The following is a 23,273-nucleotide window of genomic DNA, read 5'->3' on the forward strand; positions in this document are numbered from 1 at the left end:
TGTGTGTGCACTGTCGGGCAGCAGGGGGCGCTGTGGCTGCGCGCGCACTCGCTTGCTCAGCGTCTCAAAGCAGCCGGCAGGAAAAACGTTTTGGCAGCGGTGGGATTCGAACCCACGCCCCCGAAGAGACTGGAGCCTTAATCCAGCGCCTTAGACCGCTCGGCCACGCTACCCTCGTGCTGAACAAGCCGTTTCCATTCCTTATCTATGCGATTTTTTTGGCAGTCCATGGCGTCCTCTCCTCCAGCGCTACATTTCGAGTGAGTTCATGGTCTCTTCCTGTCTGTTTTCACAACCATGTACAGTAGAGTCTCACTTATCCAACATAAACGGGCCGGCAGAATGTTGGATAAGTGAATACGTTGGATAATAAGGAGAGATTAAGAAAAAGCCTATTAAACATCAAAATAGGTTATGATTGTACAAATTAAGCACCAAAACATCATGTTATACAACAAATTTGACAGAAAAAGTACAGTAGAGTCTCACTTATCCAACATTCGCTTATTCAACGTTCTGGATTATCCAACGCATTTTTGTAGTCAATGTTTTCAATACATCGTGACATTTTGGTGCTAAATTCGTAAATACAGTAATTACTATGTAGTATTACTGCGTATTGAACGACTTTTTCTGTCAAATTTGTTGTCTAACATGATGTTTTGGTTCTTAATTTGTAAAATCATAACCTAAATTGATGTTTAATAGGCTTCTCTTTAATGTCTCCTTGTTATTCAACATACGTATTCGCTTATCCAACGTTCTGCTGGCCCGTTTATGTTGGATAAGTGAGACTCTACTGTAGTTCATTACACATTAATGCTATGTAGTAATTACTGTATTTACGAATTTAGCAGCAAAATATCATGATATATTGAAAACATTGACTACATTGGATAATCCAGAACTCTACTGTATAACGTGAGACTCTACTGTTTAACGATTCTGACTTTGGTATTTAATGTATCTTTACACTTTAGGAATGTTATCAAGTTCCTTCATAGCTGTCTTTTAGGCCTCAACCTACACTGCCAAACAAAACCCAGATTATATGCTTTGAACTGGTTTATATTTTAGTTTTGGCTTTCAGTCTGCTGAGGTGAAATAGCTTGCCAACTGTCCCACTCGGGTGGGAAGCTTCCCCTCAACAAGATGAAGTATCACAGCAATGAAGATGGAAAATAAGGTTGCGGCACTTTCACAACCCTGTTTGACACCTGATTCCACCTTAAATGGGTCACTTTGGGAGCCATTGCTGTCCAAGACAGTTGCCGTCATGTCATCGTAGAGGAGCCACAGGATGTTCACAAATTTGTCACATGTTATAGAACTCCAGTATGCCGTTGAGAACATAATCTGTGCACATTCAGAAGACCTACAAACCACTCAAAACACCATTGCAGAAGATACGAGAAGCTCAGCTTCTCATTAAACATCGAGAAAACCAAAGTGCTCTCCAGCAGTCACCAGGCAGTCCCTCTGCAATGCCAGAAATATAGCTTAATGGTGTAACGTTAGAAAATGTTGACCATTTTGCTACCTTGGCAGCCACTTCTCTACAAGTCAACATTGATGCCGAAGTACAACACCGCCTGAACTCTGCGAGTGCAGCATTTTTCCAAATGAAGCCAAGAGTGTTTGAGGATCGGGACATCTGTAGGGATTCCAAGATGCTTGTTCATAAAGCTACTAGATGTGCCCGGCCACGCGTTGCTGTGGCGAAGTATGGTGATATGGGAAATATAAAGTATTGAGGAATTGGTGGTACAGTAGAGTCTCACTTATCCAAGCTAAACGGGCCAGCAGAAGCTTGGATAAGCAAATATCTTGGATAATGAGGAGGGATTAAGGAAAAGTCTATTAAACATCAAATTAGGTTATGATTTTACAAATTAAGCACCAAAACATCATGTTACACAACAAATTGGACAGAAAAAGTAGTTCAATACGCAGTAATGTTAAGTTGTAATTACTGTATTTACTAATTTAGCACCAAAATATCACGATATATTGAAAACATTGACTACAAAAATGGCTTGGATAATCCAGAGGCTTGGATAAGTGAGACTCTACTGTAGTTAAGGTCAAGGGTAAAGGTTTTCCCCTGACATTAAGTCCAGTCATGTCTGACTCTGTAGGTTGGTGCTCATCTCCATTTCTAAGCCGAAGAGCCAGCATTGTCCGTAGACTCCTCCAAGGTCATGTGGTCGGCATGACTGCATGGAGCAGTTACCTTTCCGCCGGAGCGGTACCTATTGATCTACTCACACTGGCATGTTTTCGAACTTCTGGGTTTGCAGAAGGTGGGGCTAACAGTGGGGGTGCTCCCCCTGTTCAAACCTGCGACCTTTCAGTAGACTTTCACTTACGTAACATAAATGGGCCGGCAGAATGTTGGATAAGCGAATATGTTGGATAATAAGGAGAGATGAAGGAGAAACCTATTAAACACCAAATTAGGTTATGATTTTACAAATTAAGCACCAAAACATTGTTATACAACAAATTTGACAGAAAAAGTACAGTAGAATCTCACTTATCCAACATTCGCTTATCCAACGTTCTGGATTATCCAACGAATTTTTGTAGTCAGTTTTCAATATATCGTGATATTTCGGTGCTAAATTCATAAATACAGTAATTACTACATAGCATTACTGCATATTGAACTACTTTTTCTGCCAAATTTGTTTTATAACATGATGTTTTGGTGCTTAATTTGTAAAATCATAACCTAATTTGATGTTTAATAGGCTTTTCCTTAATCTCTCCTTATTATCCAACATATTCGCTTATCCAATGTTCTGCTGGCCCATTTAGCTTGGATAAGTGAGACTCTACTGTAGTTCAATAGGCAGTAATGCTACATAGTAATTACTGTATTTACGAATTTAGCACCAAAATATCACAATGTATTGAAAACATTGACTCCAAAAATGTGTTGGATAATCCAGAACGTTGGATAAGCGAATGTTGGATAAGTGAGACTCTACTGTATTCTAATTTTAGTGTTTTAATAATAATAATAATAGTAATGCTTTGCTTAGCAGTCTGTACTTGGTCTGCAGTCCCTGAGATGCAGTGTGAATATCAATATACATGTATACACACGCACATATATACACCAGATATCGTTAACAGCCCTTCCCATTGTGGTCCTGGGCACTCTGCACATGCTCAGAGGAGACATTCCCAAACCTGTCGTATCTAGCATCTCTCTTTTCCCCAGCATTCTTTCTCTTAGCCAGGAGAGTCCTCCTCCTCCTTCCTTGCTTGGCACTCTGCACATGCTCAGGGGCACCCTCTCTCCTTTGCGTCCTCCCTTCCTCCGGTGCATTCCAGTTTTGGGGGTTTTTTTTGGCCCCGTGGAGGTTGGGGGTGTGTAGATTGTAAGAACATAGAAACGTGGATGAGGGGTTGTGTTGTCAATTTTCTAGGTTGGGGGGCCTTTAGTTTTGTTGTTTTGCCCGGTGGAGCGATGCCATTCCCCATATATATAGATAGATAGATAGATTGTCCTCCCAACCCTATTATATGCCTGCAAAATGTGGTCCATCTACAGATGTTACACTCAACTCTGGGAACGATTCCATCAGCGTTGCCTACAAATAATCCTACAAAAACCTCTTGGGAAGACGGGCAGACAAATGTCAGCATTCTGGAAGAAGCAAAGGCCACCAGCATTGAAAGAAAGACGCAGACTTAGAAGAAATTTCATTTTGCTCTCTTTATTGAAAATGTACCCATCACAGCATTTTTGTGCTTCCTCCCTTGCACAGGATAATGTAAACATCATACAGGAACTCAAGCCTTTTGGGTTGGTGAGGTTTCGATCCTTTGCAAAGAGTGTGGCAAATCTGTAAGGAGCTCACAAGTGTTGGGTACGACTTATGGATGGCAATCAGCCTCCCTCCGTGGCTCTTACTGCACAAATAAGACTTCCAAAAGGCCTGAAAAGGAAGCACTGGGAGCAAAAAATAGAGTTTGGCATATTCCAGGTTCACTGAAGTCTAGCAAGACCAAGAGAAATCTGCACAAAGCTATGGATGCAATCAATGAAAAGTCTGCAGCGTAAATTGACATCTCCTTTTTCCCATCTGAGGGATAGGTTTGCACGGAGGAACATTCAATTGTGTGAGCAGTCACTTGTGACCACAAAGTGGTGCTGTTACAAATGAACCACATCACTACCAGCTGTTAGGAATTATGGGAGTTGAAGTCCAAAACACCTCAAGGGCTAAAGTTTGCCCAGGCCTAATCTACACTGACCATATAATGTAGTGTAGAAGGGGACAGAGATTCTGGCATTTTTCATTGAGCTGTCTGTCCATTTGTAGTAGTTATCCATTCAACAGCACATAGGACAATGTATCCTCATGGGAACAGAGATGTCACTAGCACAAACAGATTTTTAAAAATGCTATTATGGAAGCAGAAGGCTTAATTGCATAGACAAGCAAGCAAGACTACAGTACTCTCTTGCAGAATGTGATCAGAAGAGTTGCATCCCTATACTCTCAATGGACCCAACTTCCAAGTACAGTAGAGTCTCACTTATCCAAGCCTCGCTTATCCAAGCTTCTGGATAATCCAAGCCATTTTTGTAGTCAATGTTTTCAATATATCATGATATTTTGGTGCTAAAGTTGTAAATACAGTAATTACAACTTAACATTACTGCGTATTGAACTACTTTTTCTGTCAAATTTGTTGTATAACATGATGTTTTGGTGCTTAATTTGTAAAATCATAACCTAATTTGATGTTTAATAGGCTTTTCCTTAATCCCTCCTTATTATCCAAGATATTCGCTTATCCAAGCTTCTGCTGGCCCGTTTAGCTTGGATAAGTGAGACTCTACTGTATTTGCAAACAGAATTGGCAATTTTAACATACAATCCAACATCTTCTGTGTTGTCCTCATATGTTTCCCAATGTTATATGAGGATATGTTTAGTATAATGCACTGCTAACCATTGTTGGTGTTCATAGCATAATAATAATGTTTTAAGGGCTAATGTGTCTTTAAGGAAAAGCTTCCTTGTTTGCAGTCTGTTATCTGTTCAGCTAGGTTACTCATGAATAACATCTCAATTCGTCTGTTTTTTGCTGACTTTCTTTCTTGAAGTATGATGGTAGCAGCAGTTTAAATTTTTTTCCTTGACCTTAAACTATAGTATTTTGCTACAATAATATACATAAAACCGAGCATGAGAAAACCAATATGTAAAATCGTTCACATCCAAGGAGGACAGTATCTAATAAAAATAAGGGGAAATTGGTGGGACAATTAATTCCTAACTACCTAATAGCACCGAACAAGGAGGAACAATTGATAAATCTACAAGACATAAACATTTAACTAGAAGTGCAAAATATCTTTGTTGAAGCAAAGGTGTTAATGAAGATATGCTACCTATTGAACAATATTGAATTTCCCATTAATTCCATTGAACTATGCAAAGGCCTTAGCAGTGTTAAAGAACTCTGGTTTAGCAGCAACTATACGATACTATTGAATGATAGCAGCCTTGCTGCACAAACATATTATTTGCTACACTTGCATTAATTCCTACCAACTTTCCATTTTTCTTCCCATGAGCACCCGAAAGATAAACATTATCTTTCTGTGTTTACTTATTTTCTGGAATACAGGTCAACACAGAGGATTTTGAAAATGATATTTGCTCTTTGTCTCCATGATCTGACCAAAATCCCAGCAGGTTGACATCTAATAGGAAAACAAACAGAATATTTCAAATACAAATACCGATGTGGGTTTTTCTGGTGTGAGAGAATTGGCCATTTGCAAGGACATTGCCCAGGGGATGCTCAGATGTTTTGATGTTTTACCATCTTTACCATCTAGTTGGGCAGATAAAGAGAGCACTACATCTATGTAATTCTTGGAGGAAGAGTGAAAAATGAAGCTACTTCAAAGAAAAAGCAAAGAAGTGTTCCTACTTCCAGAAAACCTCACATCCAGCTCATGCCGTATTCTCTACTGGACAAGTGAATTCCCACAGAGTTGCATGCACTTGTATCAAAAAAGGCATAATGCAGAAGATCTGCATTTGTAACACAGCAAGGCTGGGATGGAAGACAGAGATGCCATTTACCACAAAGATGCAATGTACACTTTTTTTCTTCCAAGTGAAGATAATTGATTTCCCTGGATGGACAATTTACAAAAGTATCAGTTAAGACTGCATCTCTGAAATGCCATTAACAGTACAGTTTGCCGTTTCTGTTTGTCTCTCAGTTGAAACAGTTAGAAAAATCGTCATATGAAAAACACAAGTTAACAACACATACAAAAAGATTATTTTCTCTTCTCTCCCCCCCCCCTTTTGCTCCAAACCAAATAAGTCTTTTAAAAATATCTATCTGATATATATACAAGTAAACAGGCTCTTTTCAAGTGTCACTCCTCCATCATGGCCCAGGCTTCTTCCGCTTTCTGGTAATATTGGTTGGCCAGACGGCCCTTCATGGCTTGCATCGCAGCTTCAGCAGCTTCGGTGTACAGCTCACCTGGAACAACAGGAGGGAAGAACCACATTGAGAGAGCAAAGACAAAAAAACTTTCTTCTCCTATAGATGCCTGTAGTGGGCTACAGCTCCCATCATCCCCAGCCAGAGAAAATTAGGTTCTAGACCAACACATGGTTGTGAAGGGATTGATTCAATTAACTCAAACCCAAAGAACGCAACACCAAGCCTGATTCATAAAGCCTTTTTCTCTTTTCTCCTTTAGCTCCCAGTTAGCAGGTTAAACTGCTGAGCTGCTGAACTTGCTGACCGAAAGGTTTGAATCCAGCAGTTAGAATCCGGAACCAACCAGAGAAGGTGAACATCAATCAAATCTTTACTTCTCTCTCTGCCTGTTTACCTACTTACAAGGAGTTTGCTGATTTCTCACACCGGCACACAGAACTCACAATCTAAATGCCCTGAGTACTGGAAACTTTAGGTATCTTTCAGATGAATCAGTCTGAGATGCTTCTGATGGCCTGGGATGCAGTCCATGAAAGTTTATGCCAAATAAAGCATGTCTTTCAGGTACCAGAAGACAACTGGATAGTTTTGCTGCAACAGACGAACACCCCCACAAAATTAGAAGCATCGCGCCATACCCGATCTCTGTGGATCCTTGTCCAGGTTGAACCCTCCGCTCATCAGCATCTCTGCCTCTCTTGCCAAGAGGAGGTAGTGGGGCTCATCCTGCGTCCCATCGTATTCCCCTCCTTCGTCATAATCGGTCATGTTTAATGCCGCATTGTACCAATACAGGGCTTCCTTCCAATCTCGCTCTCTGAGTAATTCAAGAATGAAAGGCAAATATGAAAAAAAAAACTCCAGGAGTATTCCTCTGGGGAGGCTTTTGTTCACATCTGCTTGCAAACTGTTGAGATTTGACATTTAATTAGTACATTTGCATGAGTGAGCCCTGGATACCTATGATGAGCAATGCCATATTTGTTCTAGTAAAGGCAAATATATTTCTGTATAATTAGACAGCACAACCATCAGATTCTCAGAAAACAACTTTGAAAGCAAATATTGCAGCAGCCTATTGCCAGTTGTCTCTGAAACCTGAACCCTTTGCTGGAAGGAAGGGGATGTTTTATGTATTTAATTTATTTATTTGCAACATTTATATACCGCCCTTCTCACCCCGAAGGGGACTCAAGCCAAGTATATATACATACAATATATTATATTATACAACTATATCGCAATATTATTAGTAATATTGCATGTAATATAAATATACAATTATAATAGTGAATTATAATAATTATTACATTGTATTACATCATAATATTATTATTATTACATGTATATACAATGTATTATAATATTAGTATAGTATAATATTATTATATATCATTATATCATTAAATTGATACAGGAGACATGGTGGAAAGATGTCTTCCCGGCCCCGCCTTCTTCATTCTGCTCCAGATATAAAACTAGCATAGCATGTTATTGCGGATAGGGGCCTCTAGCTGATGTAAAGAGGCAAGATGGAAGTCTCTTTAATGGGTATCCCAATTCAAAAACCCAGGACAGATTTCAATCTATATGACACCCCCCCTGCTTTTCACTGACTCTCAGTCAAATATATTAACTGATCAATAAACTGACCATAAACCCATGCAATTGGCGAACCAAGGAATTGCCAGTCAGCATCCCAAACAACATAGTACCTGTCAGGAGCAAGACTTAGGCCTGTATCATATGCTCTTGCAACAAGGATCATGGCAGGACGGTCTCCAGCTGCTGCTGCTCGGCATAAATAATCAAATCCTTTGATTCTATTTTCCTTTGTGTCCTAAACAAAAAGACGAAAAAGAGCTGAATAATTGTGTTATTGTTTTCTCAAATCCAACTGGAGGAAAAGGCTGAACTAGTACAAAAAATCATTGTTTGGGATCTTGACCATCTAAAATATTGTTTCTGATAATCACAGTTCTCAAGGGATAATTGGCAGAAAAACATTTGGGTTGCTGTGAAGCAGAGCAACAATCAATTTAATCACCAGAATCCAACCCTCCAACTATAGTGCTGCCTTGCTTACCTTGAGAGTGACCTCAGAGAGAATGTGGTGTGGCAGCTGAGAACACATGAGCCCTAGTCCCACAATAGCTTCCAGCTCTCCGCAGTCCGCTGCGTGCTCCAGGTGGAAAATCGCAGACTCTTCATCCCACTCCTGGTCTTTCCCGCAGAAACGGCCAGCTTCATGGTATCGAACCATGGCCAAATGAACCTGTGTGAGAGAGGAGAGGGAAGAAATTGGAGGATGAGTGATTAAAAGGAAAATAAACCTGCTGGCTAAGCACAAGCACAGCTCTACAAGTGTTTCTTTGTTATGTCAAGAGTCAGACGCCAATTAGCGAACAAAAATAGTTTATTCAGCAGATAAGCCAAAAAGTAATGTTAACACAGAAAAAACCTTGAAACACTTCACTATCAGTGCTTCAAGAGCAGTTCAAACAAAAATATAATTCAGCAACACAAGCAGGTAAAAACAAAGCTAAACAAACTTAGTGCAAACTGCACTTTCTGAGTCCAAGCCCTGCCAGCCGGCTCTGTAGTTTTCAAAGGAACAGTTCCCAAAAGAAAACACCAAATTGGTCAGGAAACAAACAAACTAAGAATGCAGTAGACTGCTTCCACAATGTGGATAAAGCCGAAGGCTCCAAAAGGATGGTGAAAAGACGTCGTCCGGGATTCCAAGGTCAGGTCAGGAGATAACAGCGGTGTCCAAAGAGCAAGCCAGGAGTCAAAAGCCGATAGTAGTCATTAATCACAGGGCGAAGGCAGAAGCAAGGTCAAATTCCGATCCAAGGTCTGAAGAGGGTGCAGTCATCCAAAACAGGTCCACGATAAGACACAGCGAGAGGCAAGCTAGGTGATAACAGCAGATTCAAATCATAGTCCAAGTCCAGTCTTCATGGAAACACAGAGATCCCAATGGCGCCTCAGCAACACCTTGCCACACGCAAAGTGCAGTGGCCAAACATTCCCATTTTATTCCCCTTCCTCCTGGGTGACCAAACACTCACACCCAAACACCAGGTGTCCCAAATCTACTCAGAGTCTGAGCTCCACACAGCTAGAGCTCGTGGATCTGGAGTACCTAGCAATTCGTCGGAGTCCCAATCATCCTGCCCACACTTAGCCCCATGAACACTTAAAGAACCATCCTCCCTTCTCCAAGCATCCCAATTGGGATCAGCTCCTGCAGAAACCCCAGGTTCAGAAGTATCCATAGACCCCAAATCCCCAGACATCTCCGGTGGCTGTGCCCATTCAGTGCCCGCTTCCCCAGCCACCACCTGTTCCTCAGCATCCATCTCCCCATCTGAATCTTCCTCAGAAGATCCCCCATATAGCTCTCTAAGTCGCTTCCTGCGTAACTCCTCCAGTGAACCCTCATCACGAGGGTTTTTTCTTCCTCTTCGAATTCCATCCCCATCAACCATAATCCCCGAAGGCGCAGTCACAACATGTTATTTATATCTGCTCTTGGGTGGACGCTGATCCAGATCACTACCTGTTTTAGCAATTCCACAACAGCAAAAATAGGTAGATCTTTCACTACATAAAGCATGAAATGCATGGCCTTTCAATTATTACAACTCCCATCAGTCCAAGCTAGCCTTGCTGGAACCCAACTCTTCCACTAAAGGAGTGTGGAAACTATAAGCTGCTCTTCCCAACCCGGTGTTAGGCTTTGCTTCATAAAATTCTTACACAACTGCTTTCTCCCGAGACTACAAGGCACAGAAGTAGATTCATAGCAGAATTTAAGTACAGATTTTGTCAGTTCTCTTCTCTGAAATCTAGCCTGCAATACTTCATATTCAGTGGCAGTCTTCAATCCAAGCACTAACCAAGGTTGACCCTGTTTAACACCCAGGATAGATGGGATCTAGCGCCTTTGCAGTGTTTAGGTATGCAGTAGGCATTGTTGTGTATGTTGCACAAAGGTACAAGAGCTGTTATTATTAGTAGCTCTATTTATACCTTGCTTTCCCCCCAGACCTGAGACCCATGTCAGTATCAAAAATCAGATGCCAGTCGGGACCTGCCAGAAGCAAGAGTTTGTGGTGTTCAAACCTTCCCAAGGATGGATTTCCCAATTTTCTTCTCCAGCTCCAAGGCGTTGAGCCTCTGCACTTCCACTGCAACACAGGAGGGTCTGTGGATGTGGACTCTGGCCGCGTTGAAGAGATTCCACTTCTCCACACTGACCTAAAACAGGACAAAGGCACTGCTGACGTGAGTTTGAAATGTATTTTTAAAAGGAAAAGAAAGAAGAATTACATCTTATTGAGACCACACTGCCATCCAGAATCAAGAGAGCCTTCTCAAGCTGCAGCAGTAATTCCCCCCAAAAACAAATTTGTGAAAAGGAATTAAGTAAAACAGAACTTAATCAGGCATAAATACATATATTTATCCCAATTAACTCAGTTGGGCTTACAGTTCAATTATAGGATTGCATTGTAACTCAGAAGTGGGAACTGTGTGGCCTTCCAGATATAGTTACATTGCCAGTCCTAGAAGCCTAGTCAATGGAACAGAATGATGGAAGTTGCAGTTCTAAAATATCTGGAGAACCACCCAGTTCCCATTCATGCTGTAGCTCATTCTCCACAACAATAATTTCTTGTCAATTTGGGGAAAAGTAAATCACATGCACAAACAAACTCCTAGTTGCCACTTATTGTGGTGGCAGCAAAAGGCTAGCAAAACAGGCAATGCAAGTCCCCAATGAGCAGTGTAAGATCTAAAAGGCACTTTATTGGAAGGGCAAAGAATTGGGGGCATTGAAAAGAATTTAGAACATTTAGAAAATAAGTTAATGATCTGAAACTCTCAGAACACCCCAACCAGCATGGCCAATGGTTGCCCAAGTCTGAATTTTGAATGATCCATATTGTAAAGAAGTGTGTTTTTATTTTGATTTATAGATGTCATGTTTAATTTCATTTTAAAAGTCAGGTTTAACTATGTTTAAAATGGTAAGTATTAGTCACCAGTGCGTGGGGGATGGTAACCAGCTCAGCATTCTGAGGCAGGTTGCCATAGTAACGAGGGTGGAGCCAATCGCCGTTTGAAGAAAAAGGAGGGAATGTTAAAAAAAAAAAAGTTTAGTCTGTGGTCAGAGAACCATAGGGAAGGTTAGTTTTAGAGTCAGTGCCCTTATGAGGTACTGAGAGACTAATTCTGGTTGAGGGATCAGGGTGGCTCAAAGGATTGGACATTTTGAGTCAATTTGAAAATAAGTGGCGACTTATTTTAAGTTAGTCTGTGATTTTAGTCACAGGGAAGACACGGGTTCCAGGTTAGAGAAAGGGAAAGCAATCCCAGTTAGATCCAAAGTGATCAGTTATTAACTTTGCAACCATTATCTAAGTGCCTTTAAAGAAGTTACTGTAACCACTAAGCTCTGTGCCTGAAATAAACTTGTTTTTGTTCTTCATCATCCAAGTCTCTGTCACCTATATTCAAAGCTAAGTAACGCTACCATCTAATGTGAATAAGAATAAGAAAGCATAAAAGAATAAGAGAAAAAAAATATTTCCTCTCTGCCTGACATCTCCACAAATTGGTGGCAGCGGTGGGATAAAAAGATTCCCCCCTGCCACATCATTACACATATGTAGGTTCAAGCTGTCTTGATACCTGCACCCCACAAAGAAAAAATAGAATCAGGCTGCACTGCCATAAAAGTACAATTATTTTTGATAGTTTCAGTAATTTGACACTGTAAGAATAAATAGCCGATTGTGAGAGGTGGATCATGACAAAATGCAAAAGAGGGAGTTATGCAGTACATGTAATACATAGATATAGAAGCCCTCCCTGTTTACTTTGTGGAGCGAAAACAAGTAGCAGCAGCAAGACACAGTAGCACATTCAAATATTTGGGGTGTTTTAGAAAAATATGGATTTGAACCATGGAAACAGCAGCAGAAATCAAAAGCCAAATTCATCAGCAGGGAGAAAATAAAGCTGAGAACATTATGAAGGAATTCATGCAGATTCACCCGTTTGCTCCAGGGGCTAGTTTTAGTAGTTGAAGAGAGTTTATTTACAACAGTGTTTCTCTAATTGAGAAGGAAAGAAATTAAAAAGTGAAAGAAAATGAGATGTAAGTCATGAAAAACAATACTCAGCAACTCAAAGAAAAATAGCTTTTCATATACAGTTACGGCCCCTGTATCCCTGGGATCCGTTTTTTTGATCCATGCCCACCAAAATACGTGATCGCTGGCCATTTTCTAGGTCCATTGTGCATTGCTCTAAGGCAGCCATGGGCAAACTTCGGCCCTCCAGGTGTTTTGGACTTAAACTCCCACAATTCCTAATAGCCAGTAGGCTGTTAAGAATTGTGGGAGTTTAAGTCCAAAACACCTGGAGGGCCGAAGTTTGCCCATGGCTCCTCTAAGGTATTATTGGCCAGAAGCTTTTGCGGATTTACATAAAGAAAGGAAACATACAGCCTATGGATGCAGGGGTCATACGGCACATGTGAGTTGGAGGAATGACATAGGAGGCTTAGGGAGCAAACCAACCAAAGTCAGGTATTATCTTCAGAGAATTTCTGTCTTACTTACCCTTGCAGAACTGCCCAAACTGTCTTCGTCACTTTCATGTCTTCGGTTACAGTTGGAATGCACCTACATTAATGTAAAAAAAATAAAACAAAATTAATTTTGTTGAACATCATGACAAGAAGCTCTTGTCTATAGCTTTTGTGGGGGAAATTTGAGTGATACCTCTGCTTCAGTGACAGTCACATTAAAATATTACCGCTAAGGCCGAATCAATGAATACATATAAAAGCATAACAGTTAATTAATTACAGGATTTTAAGAGGTTGACGATATTCTTATTTCTACATTAGAGAAAGGATTTATTGATACACTTTCCTATAAAGCCCCATCTACACGGTCATTATAATTGAGATCAAACTGCATTATGCAGTCAGTGTAGACCAGGCATAGGCAACTTCAGCCTTCCGGGTGTTTTGGACTTCAACTCCCAGAATTCTTAACAGCCTACTGACTGTTATAAATATGTAGGACATGTGTAGGCCATTAATAAGCTACGATATCTTTTTGCTGCTCTGAAACGAGGACAAATACTATGTGTCAAATCTGTTTATTATTATATTATTATTATTAATATTATTATTAATATTATTAATATTATTATTAATAATATTATTAACTAAATATTATATAAAATATAACTGAATTTTAAAACAACTAAAGGAGCACTGGGGTTTCTGACACGCTTTACTTATTCTGCTCATATTCAATAATACCAACAAACTGCAAACAAATGAAGAAAAGAATATTCAAATAGCAAAAGAAGAAGTTACTTTGTGATCCATATCTTCGTGTTCACTCCTCTTTTCACTTGGGTATCCACTGTCACCTCCGTTTTCACAGTCCTAGGAATGAAAAAATGACATGAGGTTAAGGATGATGTGGTTTGTGACACTGTAACACCTGAAGAATCACAGGTTTTCCATTACTGCCTTAAAAAATCCAACAATGGAAATCATCACAACATGTCATGATGTTAGTTAAAAATAGTGAAAATTGAAGAATAGTATGTAAACATTAGAAAATGTAAATTAAGGCAGGGAATGAGAAGAAAAGTAGATGATCAAGGCCCCTGCTCACAGCTATATGACTGTAGACTTCAGTTAATCCTCTTTGGAGATATTTGGATCAGATAAAATAAACTATTTGAGTATGAGAGTTTGATGGTGTTTTACATTGTGAGGATTAAGATTAGGGGATTTTATATTTCAGTGCTCTGAAGAGAACTTTAGGCTAAAAGAGGCAGAAATGTGTTTGTTCTTGTGCATCTAAGCACCAAATTGCCACAATCAAATCCAAAGAAAGGAAGTTTTCAGAAAGAGGGACATGGGGACAAAAGCAATCCTGATAGATCTGTGTACCCCCACCACATATTTCCTGTATTATTGGGGCAGCTCTGTGTTCAAAAAGGACATACATAATTGACACAATTATTTCTAACTTGACCACTGAAGAAACACTTACTCTTTGATTGTCAAGTCCTTCATGATCATTATGAACCAAGTTGTCAACTTCATTGAATACAGGCCAATCTAGAGGAGAGGAATGTAGAGATTTGTTAGAAAACAGGTCTTTCTTTGCCAAGAGAAAGACTTACATACAACTTCTAGTTAAGGACAAGGGTGAAACAACAGGAAGTGAAATCTACCCTTTCGAAGGGAACTTCATTCCTGGAAGTGTTTTCACTGGGGAAAAGGACGTTTCTCCTTGTACTGGATTAATGGCTGAACACAGCAATTCTGCTGCCAAACCGCCACATGTCACACCAATGGCAAGGTGAGTCTAATTTATTTGGCCCATGTTGACACCCCCTGATTTTTTTTATTTGAGCAGCAAAACAAGCAAAAATAACAATATATTATTGGGAAGACACATTGGTTTGTGCACAGAAAACAATAATGTTACACAAATAAAAATGTCACTTCAATACACAATTATGAGAAATCAGGGGGGAAACTGGAAATTAATTTATAATCTTGACCAAGGAGAAATATTGAATCATATGAGAACAAAATGCAGAGATGTACATCTTAGGATAACATACGGAGGTTCTCGTTTTTGTGGCTATGGGGTGTTGCCGAAGATGGAGACGAGGGCCAGGAGTCGAAGGCCATGTCGCTCATGCTCTCATCCCCAGAGTTTTCAGACAATCGGAAAAGCAGAGGAGGCCGACTGCCGGAAATGGTTCTGACCCGGTTGCTGCCACATTTCTCTTCTGTGCCTCGCACAACAGTCTGAGCAAATTCCTTGACAAGTAGGAAAAAAAGATCATGGAACATTGCTTATATTGTTTGTATTGTCTTTTATATAATGTTGTAAGCCGCTTTGGGTCCCGTTTAGGGAGAAAAGCGGGATATAAAGATCTATCATCATCATTATTATTATTATGTGTTTGTCCCGTTTATATCCCACCTTTCCCACCATTTTATGTAGAATAATACTGTGTTTCTTCAATTGCAAGACACCACTGATTGTAAGATGCAGCCTAATTTCAGTACCACCACCATCAACAAAAACACATGAGATACACCTGCGATTCTAAGACACACTCCATTTGAAGAGATGTTTATATAGGAAAAAGTGTGCTTTAGAATTGAAAAAACACAGTAATTCAGAAATCTTTTGTTCAAAGAAAAAAGAAAAAGAAAAAATAGCTTTCTATATTCATTACATAAATAGCTGCATCATGTCATCATTATATAAATCATTATGTAATATACAGATGTTTAAAACAACACTATGTTCAGAATCCAATGCTGAAATTTTGCCTAGATCTTGTTCCTTATGCTATAATTGGTGATCTCTCTATGAGTCCTAAAAAATCTGCTCTGGAGGGGTGGAAAAGTTTCTGAAGCATATTTTTGGTATTATGAAGGGATGAGGTGAGAATTAAATCCCAATTCTGTTAATGTTGGATACACTGGATCTTGGCCACAACATATAAAACGTTAAAAGGTATGTTCAAAACCCTGCTACTACCCCATTTTCATAATATTCCCTCATCGAGAAAATTGATCTGCTTTAGTTATTTTAAAAAACTGTGGGTTGATTTGAATAATGCTATGTCAACTTAATAAACCAAGTAACATTTATTTTTAAAAATACACCAGTATTCACAATTAGGAAATTACAAGTAAGTTGTTCTCTGTTATATTCAAAGTAGGAAACTACAGTTGCCAGATTGAGAAATGGCTGAATATTCAACCAGCTCCACCTCCTGGCTTGTTTCAAACCTATTAATCAGTTTCCCAGATAAATAAAAAAGGAAACAATTGTTAATAGAAGAGATCCTTTTGTGTGTATTTGCAGAAAGGGCTTGGGTGCATACATTACTCGTTTCAGCACTATATAAAGATGCATAAATGCTAAGTGCTGTTTATTTACATTGCACATTTCCCTTTGATCTAGAGGCAGAAAGCACTTACAAGCTTTTTATTACTTTGAACTAAGGCATCTTTCTCTTTGGCGGCGAGGTCAAACGGGGTCAATCCCATGCTTTTGCAAATCTTGTTGCAGGAATGAGAATGGAAGAACAAGGCCATACCCCGAACACCTGGGAGACAGATATCAAAAGGAGCCTGTGAGGACACCGTTTCGATATGGAAAGCCCTAAATCTTCCCTGTGAATCTGCTGGGAGGTGGACACAGCATATTATTTGAGAAGACAGAAATGCTGGACCACTCTAACAATTACCATGTCAGACTACACAGAGAAGCCACTGAAATCCAGAAGCATGTGGACAATTTCAACAAAAAGGAGGAAACCATGAAACTGAACAGAATCTGGCTGCTAGTATTAAAAAAAACTCTAAAATCAGGGCAGTAAATAAAGAACACCACTCAGAAAACAGAGGAATTCCAGACATGAATCAGTCAGGGCCAACTAACACCTCCCAACAAAGGATTCCCCCAGGCAATAAGCAGCCAAACCTTGAAGCTGAAAGGATATTCAACACTAATCAATAAGTCCTGACTGGAGGGAACTTTCTCTTGAGGAAAAACATACACTTGAAATATTAAACTCTATGCATATGTGAGTTCCTCTGCTGGTCCACTCCAACTAACGTCTCTTTGAAGACAACCAAAAGAGTCATGCAGTGAAACTGAGCTTAACCCCCTTGCTCTAACAGGGCATCATGGCAAAGATTTAACAAGTCAGCAATTACCAAGGTTGCCATCCCCGAAGTCGGTGCCACTCTCTGTGTGAATCTGAGGGTCGGTGTAAAGGTCTCCAACGCCTTGGATGTCGACGACGATGAGCTGGTGCCCTGAGCGTTCAAACGTGAAATGGCTAAAAGCCTGCAGGGAATCACAAGGTCCATCAGTCGTGAGAGAAGAGAAGCCAGGCCTACTCTTAAATTTCATGCCTTGTAGCCTGCGCTTCACTTTAAGTAACTCATCTTTTGAGTGAGAATATTACCTGAACTCCTTTTCTCTCTGTCCCCCTTGACTTTTGATCCCTGGCTAATATGGACAATCATCTACTCCTGGATCAACAGTCTGAGAGCCAGCGCAAGGCACTAGCCAACTGGGCTACCAACCCACTGTCACCAGGAAAGACTAACCTGTGGAGTGAGGCGGATGTTGTCATCGCGTACAAATCCTGAGTTTGAGTTGTATTTGATGTATTTGCCTTCAATATAATGTTCCAAGTGAAATAGAGGTTTGCCAGGTCTGTTCTTCATTTCGATGATGCAGGTCTGAACAATGTCCACCTAGAAAAAGGAAGGAAGCCAGAAAGATGTAACAAAGGGAACATATCTTTTTGGAACCAAAGACGAAGCAGGTAAAGTAAACTTTGGCCAAGAATAAAATATATGATGTGTTTAAGGAGAGTTTCCTTAACCCACGGGCCACTACCATGGGACATTTAAATTTCCCAGAGTCAAGCAGGAATAGAAAGGAGAGAATACATGGTTCATTCAACAAAAACTTTTACAATTTTCCATTAGAACACTTATGGATTTATCTGTAGTAAAGTAACTGATAGTATCTTTTAAGAGATCTATGTAAATAATCCCAGAGAAACTGCTTTGCAAACTCCATCTTTCTGATCCTTATTATTTTGCTTTTTCTCTTGAAAACGATACCTGTTTGGGGGGTTTGTGCCGGTTATACTCCTCTCCCCACAACTTGGCCTCCATTTGGAGTCTCACATCCTCAAAGTAGACATCCCTGTTCACCGTTTCAATGTATCGCTTGGCCACATAGTTAAAGGCACCTTTCCAGTTCTGAGTGTGCAAAAAATTGGATAGCTTTTTCCTACAAGGACAAAATTAATATGAAGTTGGACATAGTGCTCTCTGTAAACATGAGTATGGCATTGTGTGTGGTTTTTCATATCATGATAACTCCTCAAAAGGAAAATGACAAGGAGCAATAGAAACACTTACGTTCTGAAGCATTCCCGCATGGCTCCTCGGCCAAAAGGCTGGAAAGCAATACAGAAATTAAAATTTACCTGAAGCTTATGTAGAAGTGAAAATCCCTGCATGTACTACTGGGAAATTGAAACCCATCCATCTAAGCCTATAGAGACCAGAAATGTAAATTTTGATGCCAGTGAAGACAGAATTGAATGGAAAATGGGATCGGACTGTTCCCTGCAAATTCAACCAATGGAAAATTACTCAACACCTAAAATCCCTCTTTGCATTTACAATCTTAGAACACTATTTTTTAAAAAGAGGGGACTTGGGTTAGTTGTTAGTTCTTGGTTGAATTCACAAGGTGAAAAAGAAATAATAAAGCAAAATATATTATTAAAAATTAAGGATAAGAGTCAGAGGCAATCCTGTCCTCACCTGTGAAGCCATTTTGATCAGAACCTCGTCCTCGATCCATTCCCCAGTCACAGCATTATATCTGTCAAATGGGTAAAATACCAAAGTCTGGTTATTAAAATGCACAATGTGACATCAGGGGCACTGTAAGTAATTAAGAAAATTTTGTGATATACCTAATGGAATCATGGGATTTGTAATTCATTGAGATCCTATTGCTCTCTGGCACAAAATTCTAAATACCGCTCCCTAAACTCCAGATCCCAGGTTTCCATTGCACTTATATTAGAATCACAGTGCTATAATTGTGTCAGTTTAATTGTGCAAAGTGAAAGGGCACTAGGTACCCTGTTTCCCCTAAAATAAGACATCCCCAGAAAATAAGACCTAGTAGAGGTTTTGCTGAATTGCTAAATATAAGGCCTCCCCCGAAAGTAAGACCTAGCAAAGTTTTTGTTTGGAAGCATGCCCACCAAACAGAACACCAGAGCATGCAGGATCGGTAAATGTACATACCAAAAAGTGTTGTACATGGAAATATTGGTAGTAACAAGAAATTCTTGATAGGATTCACAGCTTGTCTGGTTATGCTGGTTTATGATGACAACTACTGTACAGTATATAAGAAATGTTCATTTTTTTTGTTCAACAATAAATGTGAATTCTTCTTCATGGAAAAATAAGACATCCCCTGAAAATAAGACCTAGAGCATCTTTGGGAGCAAAAATTAATATAAGACACTGTCTTATTTTCGGGGAAACACGGTATTTACAGTCCACATATAATCACAAACCCCTATGTGCTAGATGTTCTCTGGAGATATATGCTCAGTTACTTCTGTGGATGGGAGAGCATGAAGGGCAAGACAACATGTAATTGCATGATTATTTTGCCCTGGAGGCTTTCTTTTATCATCAAAACAGGTGAAGGTAGGTACAAGCTGAACCTAAACAGTTATAAGTGAAGCGCTACCAAATGTGAGCAATGCCGACTAATTCTGATCTGAAAAATATTGCAAGAGCACATGTAGCTTCTACATCAGAGCTTGGCACAAACTGTGCCATCCCTGAAACAGATTTTATTTTCTCTTGCATGTGTATACTTGCTAAGCATGGTTAGAATAGAATTCTTTAAAAAGAACAGTGCAACAAGAATAAGAACAAAGCTGGCCAAATCTAAACTGCGTTCACTCCAGAGAAAAATTAATTTTTTTGGACTACAATTCCCAAAACTGCCTAACCAGTGGATTCCTGGATCTGGAGTACAAAAGCAAAATTTCTGAAATGTTAAAGCCAGAGGGGAAAAAATGAAGGAAGGGGAGGAAAAAGTACAAGGGAGACTGAAAATTATAATATTAGCACCCTCCAGAGATTTCAAATCATTTTCTTGTTTTAAGAATGTAACATAATATGTATATCAGTCTACTGTCAAGGATGATATTCCATTTCAGTGGGCACAAATACTGTCCTTGCGTAGAAGTTGTTAAAAGTGTGATCTCAACAATGTGTTTCACTGTTGTGAAACAGCAAAGTGCACGTCTGGACCTCCCATTGTGTGATCCAGTAACTGCAGCACTGCTACCGTGTTTCCCCGAAAATAAGACAGTGTCTTATATTAATTTTTGCCCCCAAAGATGCGCTAGGTCTTATTTTCAGGGGATGTCTTATTTTTCCATGAAGAAGAATTCACATTTATTGTTGAACTAAAAAATGAACATTTATTATATACTGTACAGTAGTTGTCATCACAAACCAGCATAACCAGACAAACTGTGAATCCTATCAAGAATTTCTTGTTACTACCATTATTTCCATGTACAACTGGTATGTACATTTACCAATCCTGCATGCTCTGGAGTTCTGTTTGGCGGGCATGCTTCCAAACAAAACCTTTGCTAGGTCTTACTTTCGGGGGAGGCCTTATATTTAGCAATTCAGTAAAACTTCTACTAGGTCTTATTTTCCGGGGATGTCTTATTTTCGGGGAAACAGGGTATGCTAGTGAGATCTAATGCTATTGTGGTAGTGAAGGTAGTCTTGAACTTGGCCATAGTATTTTCTTATTCCACAGTGGCACTTTCAGGATAAATGAATGCTTCGATGATGGCAAGGGGGCTCTCATGTACTTCCAAAATATTATAAGCAGAAGACCAGCTGGTGAAATTTCACACTGAATGCACACGTCACATCTACATACATTGGAGAGAGATGAGTGACGCAAGGTCTCATTTTAGGGCTGCATCCAACTCAGACGTCTGCATTCTCTCTGCTGTATCCGCTGGTCTTTGCTAAGGTTTACATTCTGGTCATGCTTAGCAGAGAGATACGTACGTGTGAGTGAAGGGGAAAGCTGTTTAGAGAACAGCACAGCATGTTACCAAGAGGTCAAACTATTAATAGCTTTGAATTAAAATATTCCTGAAGCACTTTTGTACTAATTAGATTAATCCTAAAGTATATGTACCTTTTTGTTTATCATTTGGGAGAAAGGGGGCAAAACTATCAAAAACTAGGATAAGTAAAAGAGATATGTCCACATCTTTCCTTCCTCCCAATAAGCGTCTTAAGAGCTTTTCTCAAATTGAGAAAAGAGTCTCAGTGGTGACCACAAAATTGTGGAACTTCTAGACTTGGGTCTCTTTGATAATACACAATTCCACAACGTGATGTCAGTTCAACTGCCATGGCTATATCCTAAATTGCCGTGGCATTTGTCATTTGGTGCAGAACTATAGCTTTCTGGTAGAAAATTGTCTCTTATGAAACTGTTGCTTGTTAATGCTGCTCAGTTTTTCTTTCTTTACTTACATCATAACAACCACTAATGTGGATTACAAGTAAGCTAGGAAAAAACCCTATTCAGGCATAAAGGGAAAGGACATAAACAAAACAGCTAATTAAAACAAGCCATCTGGTTATCGCTCATTTCATTTAATCAGTTTGAACATCAATCAGAAGCCTGCTATCACGTCCTGTTCATTTCTGCCCCTGCGGCACCACTAAGACCAGCTCCTACTGAATGGTGGAGTTTAATCTCTCTCTATTGACTTATCTTGCATTTGGTCAATTATGTTTTAATTGTATTTAAACTGCTTTTAATTAACATACTTTTTAATAGCGTTGTGATTTGGTTGCTCTTTTATGTTTCATAAAATAAACTCTGAGCTAAATCTCCATTTACAATGTTTGCAAGACATTTTGGATCCCAGGTCAGGATAAACTGAATGAATGAATGGGTGAGTGAATGAAACAATCTCAGCCTGGCTCTTTTTAAAGCAAACTTGTATGGATGGCATTCCATACGTGTAAAGGCCAAAGGCACACACTTAGCGTCAATACTGGAATCAGGATCAGCTACAGACCTGTAACGCGTGGCATGTTCAGTTTCAATCTCCTCCAGGTGAAATTCTGCCCAGGGGTCTGGCATGTGCTTGGCTTTCTCAATGGCGTGCTTCCAGGCTTCCTGAAAATGGCAACAACTGTTAAATGGGGGTTCAGATGGATGGCTCCAAGGAACAACAATAGGGATACCAGAGGGAAAACTAGAGAGGTTCCTGTGCCATTCATGGCTGTACAAAAAAGGGAATCTAAGCAGGTGAGATGCTTGTCAAATAACCAGGTAGGAAGCAAAACCTCCTGAATTCCCTTCCTCTGAACAAATATTAAAGGTACAGGATATGCCTTCAATGTTTACTCTGATAATCCCAGCAGATCAGGAGCAGGCCCCTGAGCTAGAGGGCAAGGAGCTGCAAGAGAAGGAATAAAGGTTTGTAGGTCCAGCTGCCTAGCGGAAAAGAGGGCCAGAAATTGGGAACAGCTGCGAAATCAGCATAGATAGCTGGGATTTGAAGCAGTCAGTTGCTGGCAGCAATGTCTTTGTTGGACCTGTGGCCTTGAGACCTTGTGTGATTCATTGGACATTGTGGGACAGACTGTATCTACGGCTTTGGCTTTCAGATTCTACTTCAGATTTTGTTTAGGTTATCTTGGCTTTGAATCTTTGGACAGACTCATCGTCTGCTCTCCTGCTTATTCTTTGGCCTTGGTTATTGACTGTTGATTTGACCCTGGACTGGCTCTGGACTACTCATGGATGTTTGCTAAATGCTTCAGAGATGAAGAGGGGAAAAATCTGACAGTAAAGTTTGATGATTAAAAATCATTCTGTCATTCTGCCCTACCTCTCTCTCTTCCATCTCAGTGTACCTCAAGCTCCCTGATGCAGCTGCCAATTGTTTTTTTCCCCACTGTGCCAAGAATTGGGGCCATATTGATGCCCACTGGGTCTTCCATTTCTGGCAACTCTCAGTTCCTGGCAACCTGTGGTTTGTTTCACATACCAATGGTTTCATTGGCA

The 23,273-nt window shown here is 39.9% G+C and overlaps 1 protein-coding gene, 1 long non-coding RNA gene and 1 other non-coding gene across 6 annotated transcripts in view; 1 reads left to right on the forward strand and 2 right to left on the reverse strand.

The window, feature by feature from the left end:
• On the forward strand, positions 1–12,001 carry LOC134294229 (uncharacterized). Its single transcript, XR_010001196.1, has 3 exons — positions 1–260; positions 6,758–6,849; positions 10,553–12,001. It is a non-coding gene; the product is annotated as an uncharacterized LOC134294229 (long non-coding RNA).
• On the reverse strand, positions 92–173 carry trnal-aag (transfer RNA leucine (anticodon AAG)). Its single transcript has one exon. It is a non-coding gene; the product is annotated as a tRNA-Leu (tRNA).
• eef2k (eukaryotic elongation factor 2 kinase) overlaps positions 3,713–23,273 on the reverse strand; it is a 31,329-nt gene continuing 11,768 nt past the window's right edge. For all 4 annotated transcript variants that reach the window (XM_062964612.1, XM_003229226.4, XM_016998480.2 and 1 more), the window contains 16 exons: positions 22,279–22,379; positions 18,938–18,998; positions 18,527–18,564; positions 18,224–18,395; positions 17,699–17,848; positions 17,300–17,432; positions 16,559–16,686; positions 15,178–15,379; positions 14,598–14,665; positions 13,907–13,978; positions 13,137–13,199; positions 10,630–10,764; positions 8,585–8,773; positions 8,214–8,338; positions 7,137–7,315; positions 3,713–6,534 (listed from right to left, as the gene is read on the reverse strand). In XM_062964612.1, coding sequence (XP_062820682.1) covers positions 6,425–6,534; positions 7,137–7,315; positions 8,214–8,338; positions 8,585–8,773; positions 10,630–10,764; positions 13,137–13,199; positions 13,907–13,978; positions 14,598–14,665; positions 15,178–15,379; positions 16,559–16,686; positions 17,300–17,432; positions 17,699–17,848; positions 18,224–18,395; positions 18,527–18,564; positions 18,938–18,998; positions 22,279–22,379 — 1,926 coding nt within the window. In that variant the 3' untranslated portion in view covers positions 3,713–6,424. The remainder of the gene's footprint in view (positions 6,535–7,136; positions 7,316–8,213; positions 8,339–8,584; positions 8,774–10,629; positions 10,765–13,136; positions 13,200–13,906; positions 13,979–14,597; positions 14,666–15,177; positions 15,380–16,558; positions 16,687–17,299; positions 17,433–17,698; positions 17,849–18,223; positions 18,396–18,526; positions 18,565–18,937; positions 18,999–22,278; positions 22,380–23,273) is intronic.

This window comes from Anolis carolinensis, unplaced genomic scaffold (assembly GCF_035594765.1).
Source record: "Anolis carolinensis isolate JA03-04 unplaced genomic scaffold, rAnoCar3.1.pri scaffold_13, whole genome shotgun sequence".
Taxonomy (NCBI): Eukaryota; Metazoa; Chordata; class Lepidosauria; order Squamata; family Dactyloidae; genus Anolis; species Anolis carolinensis.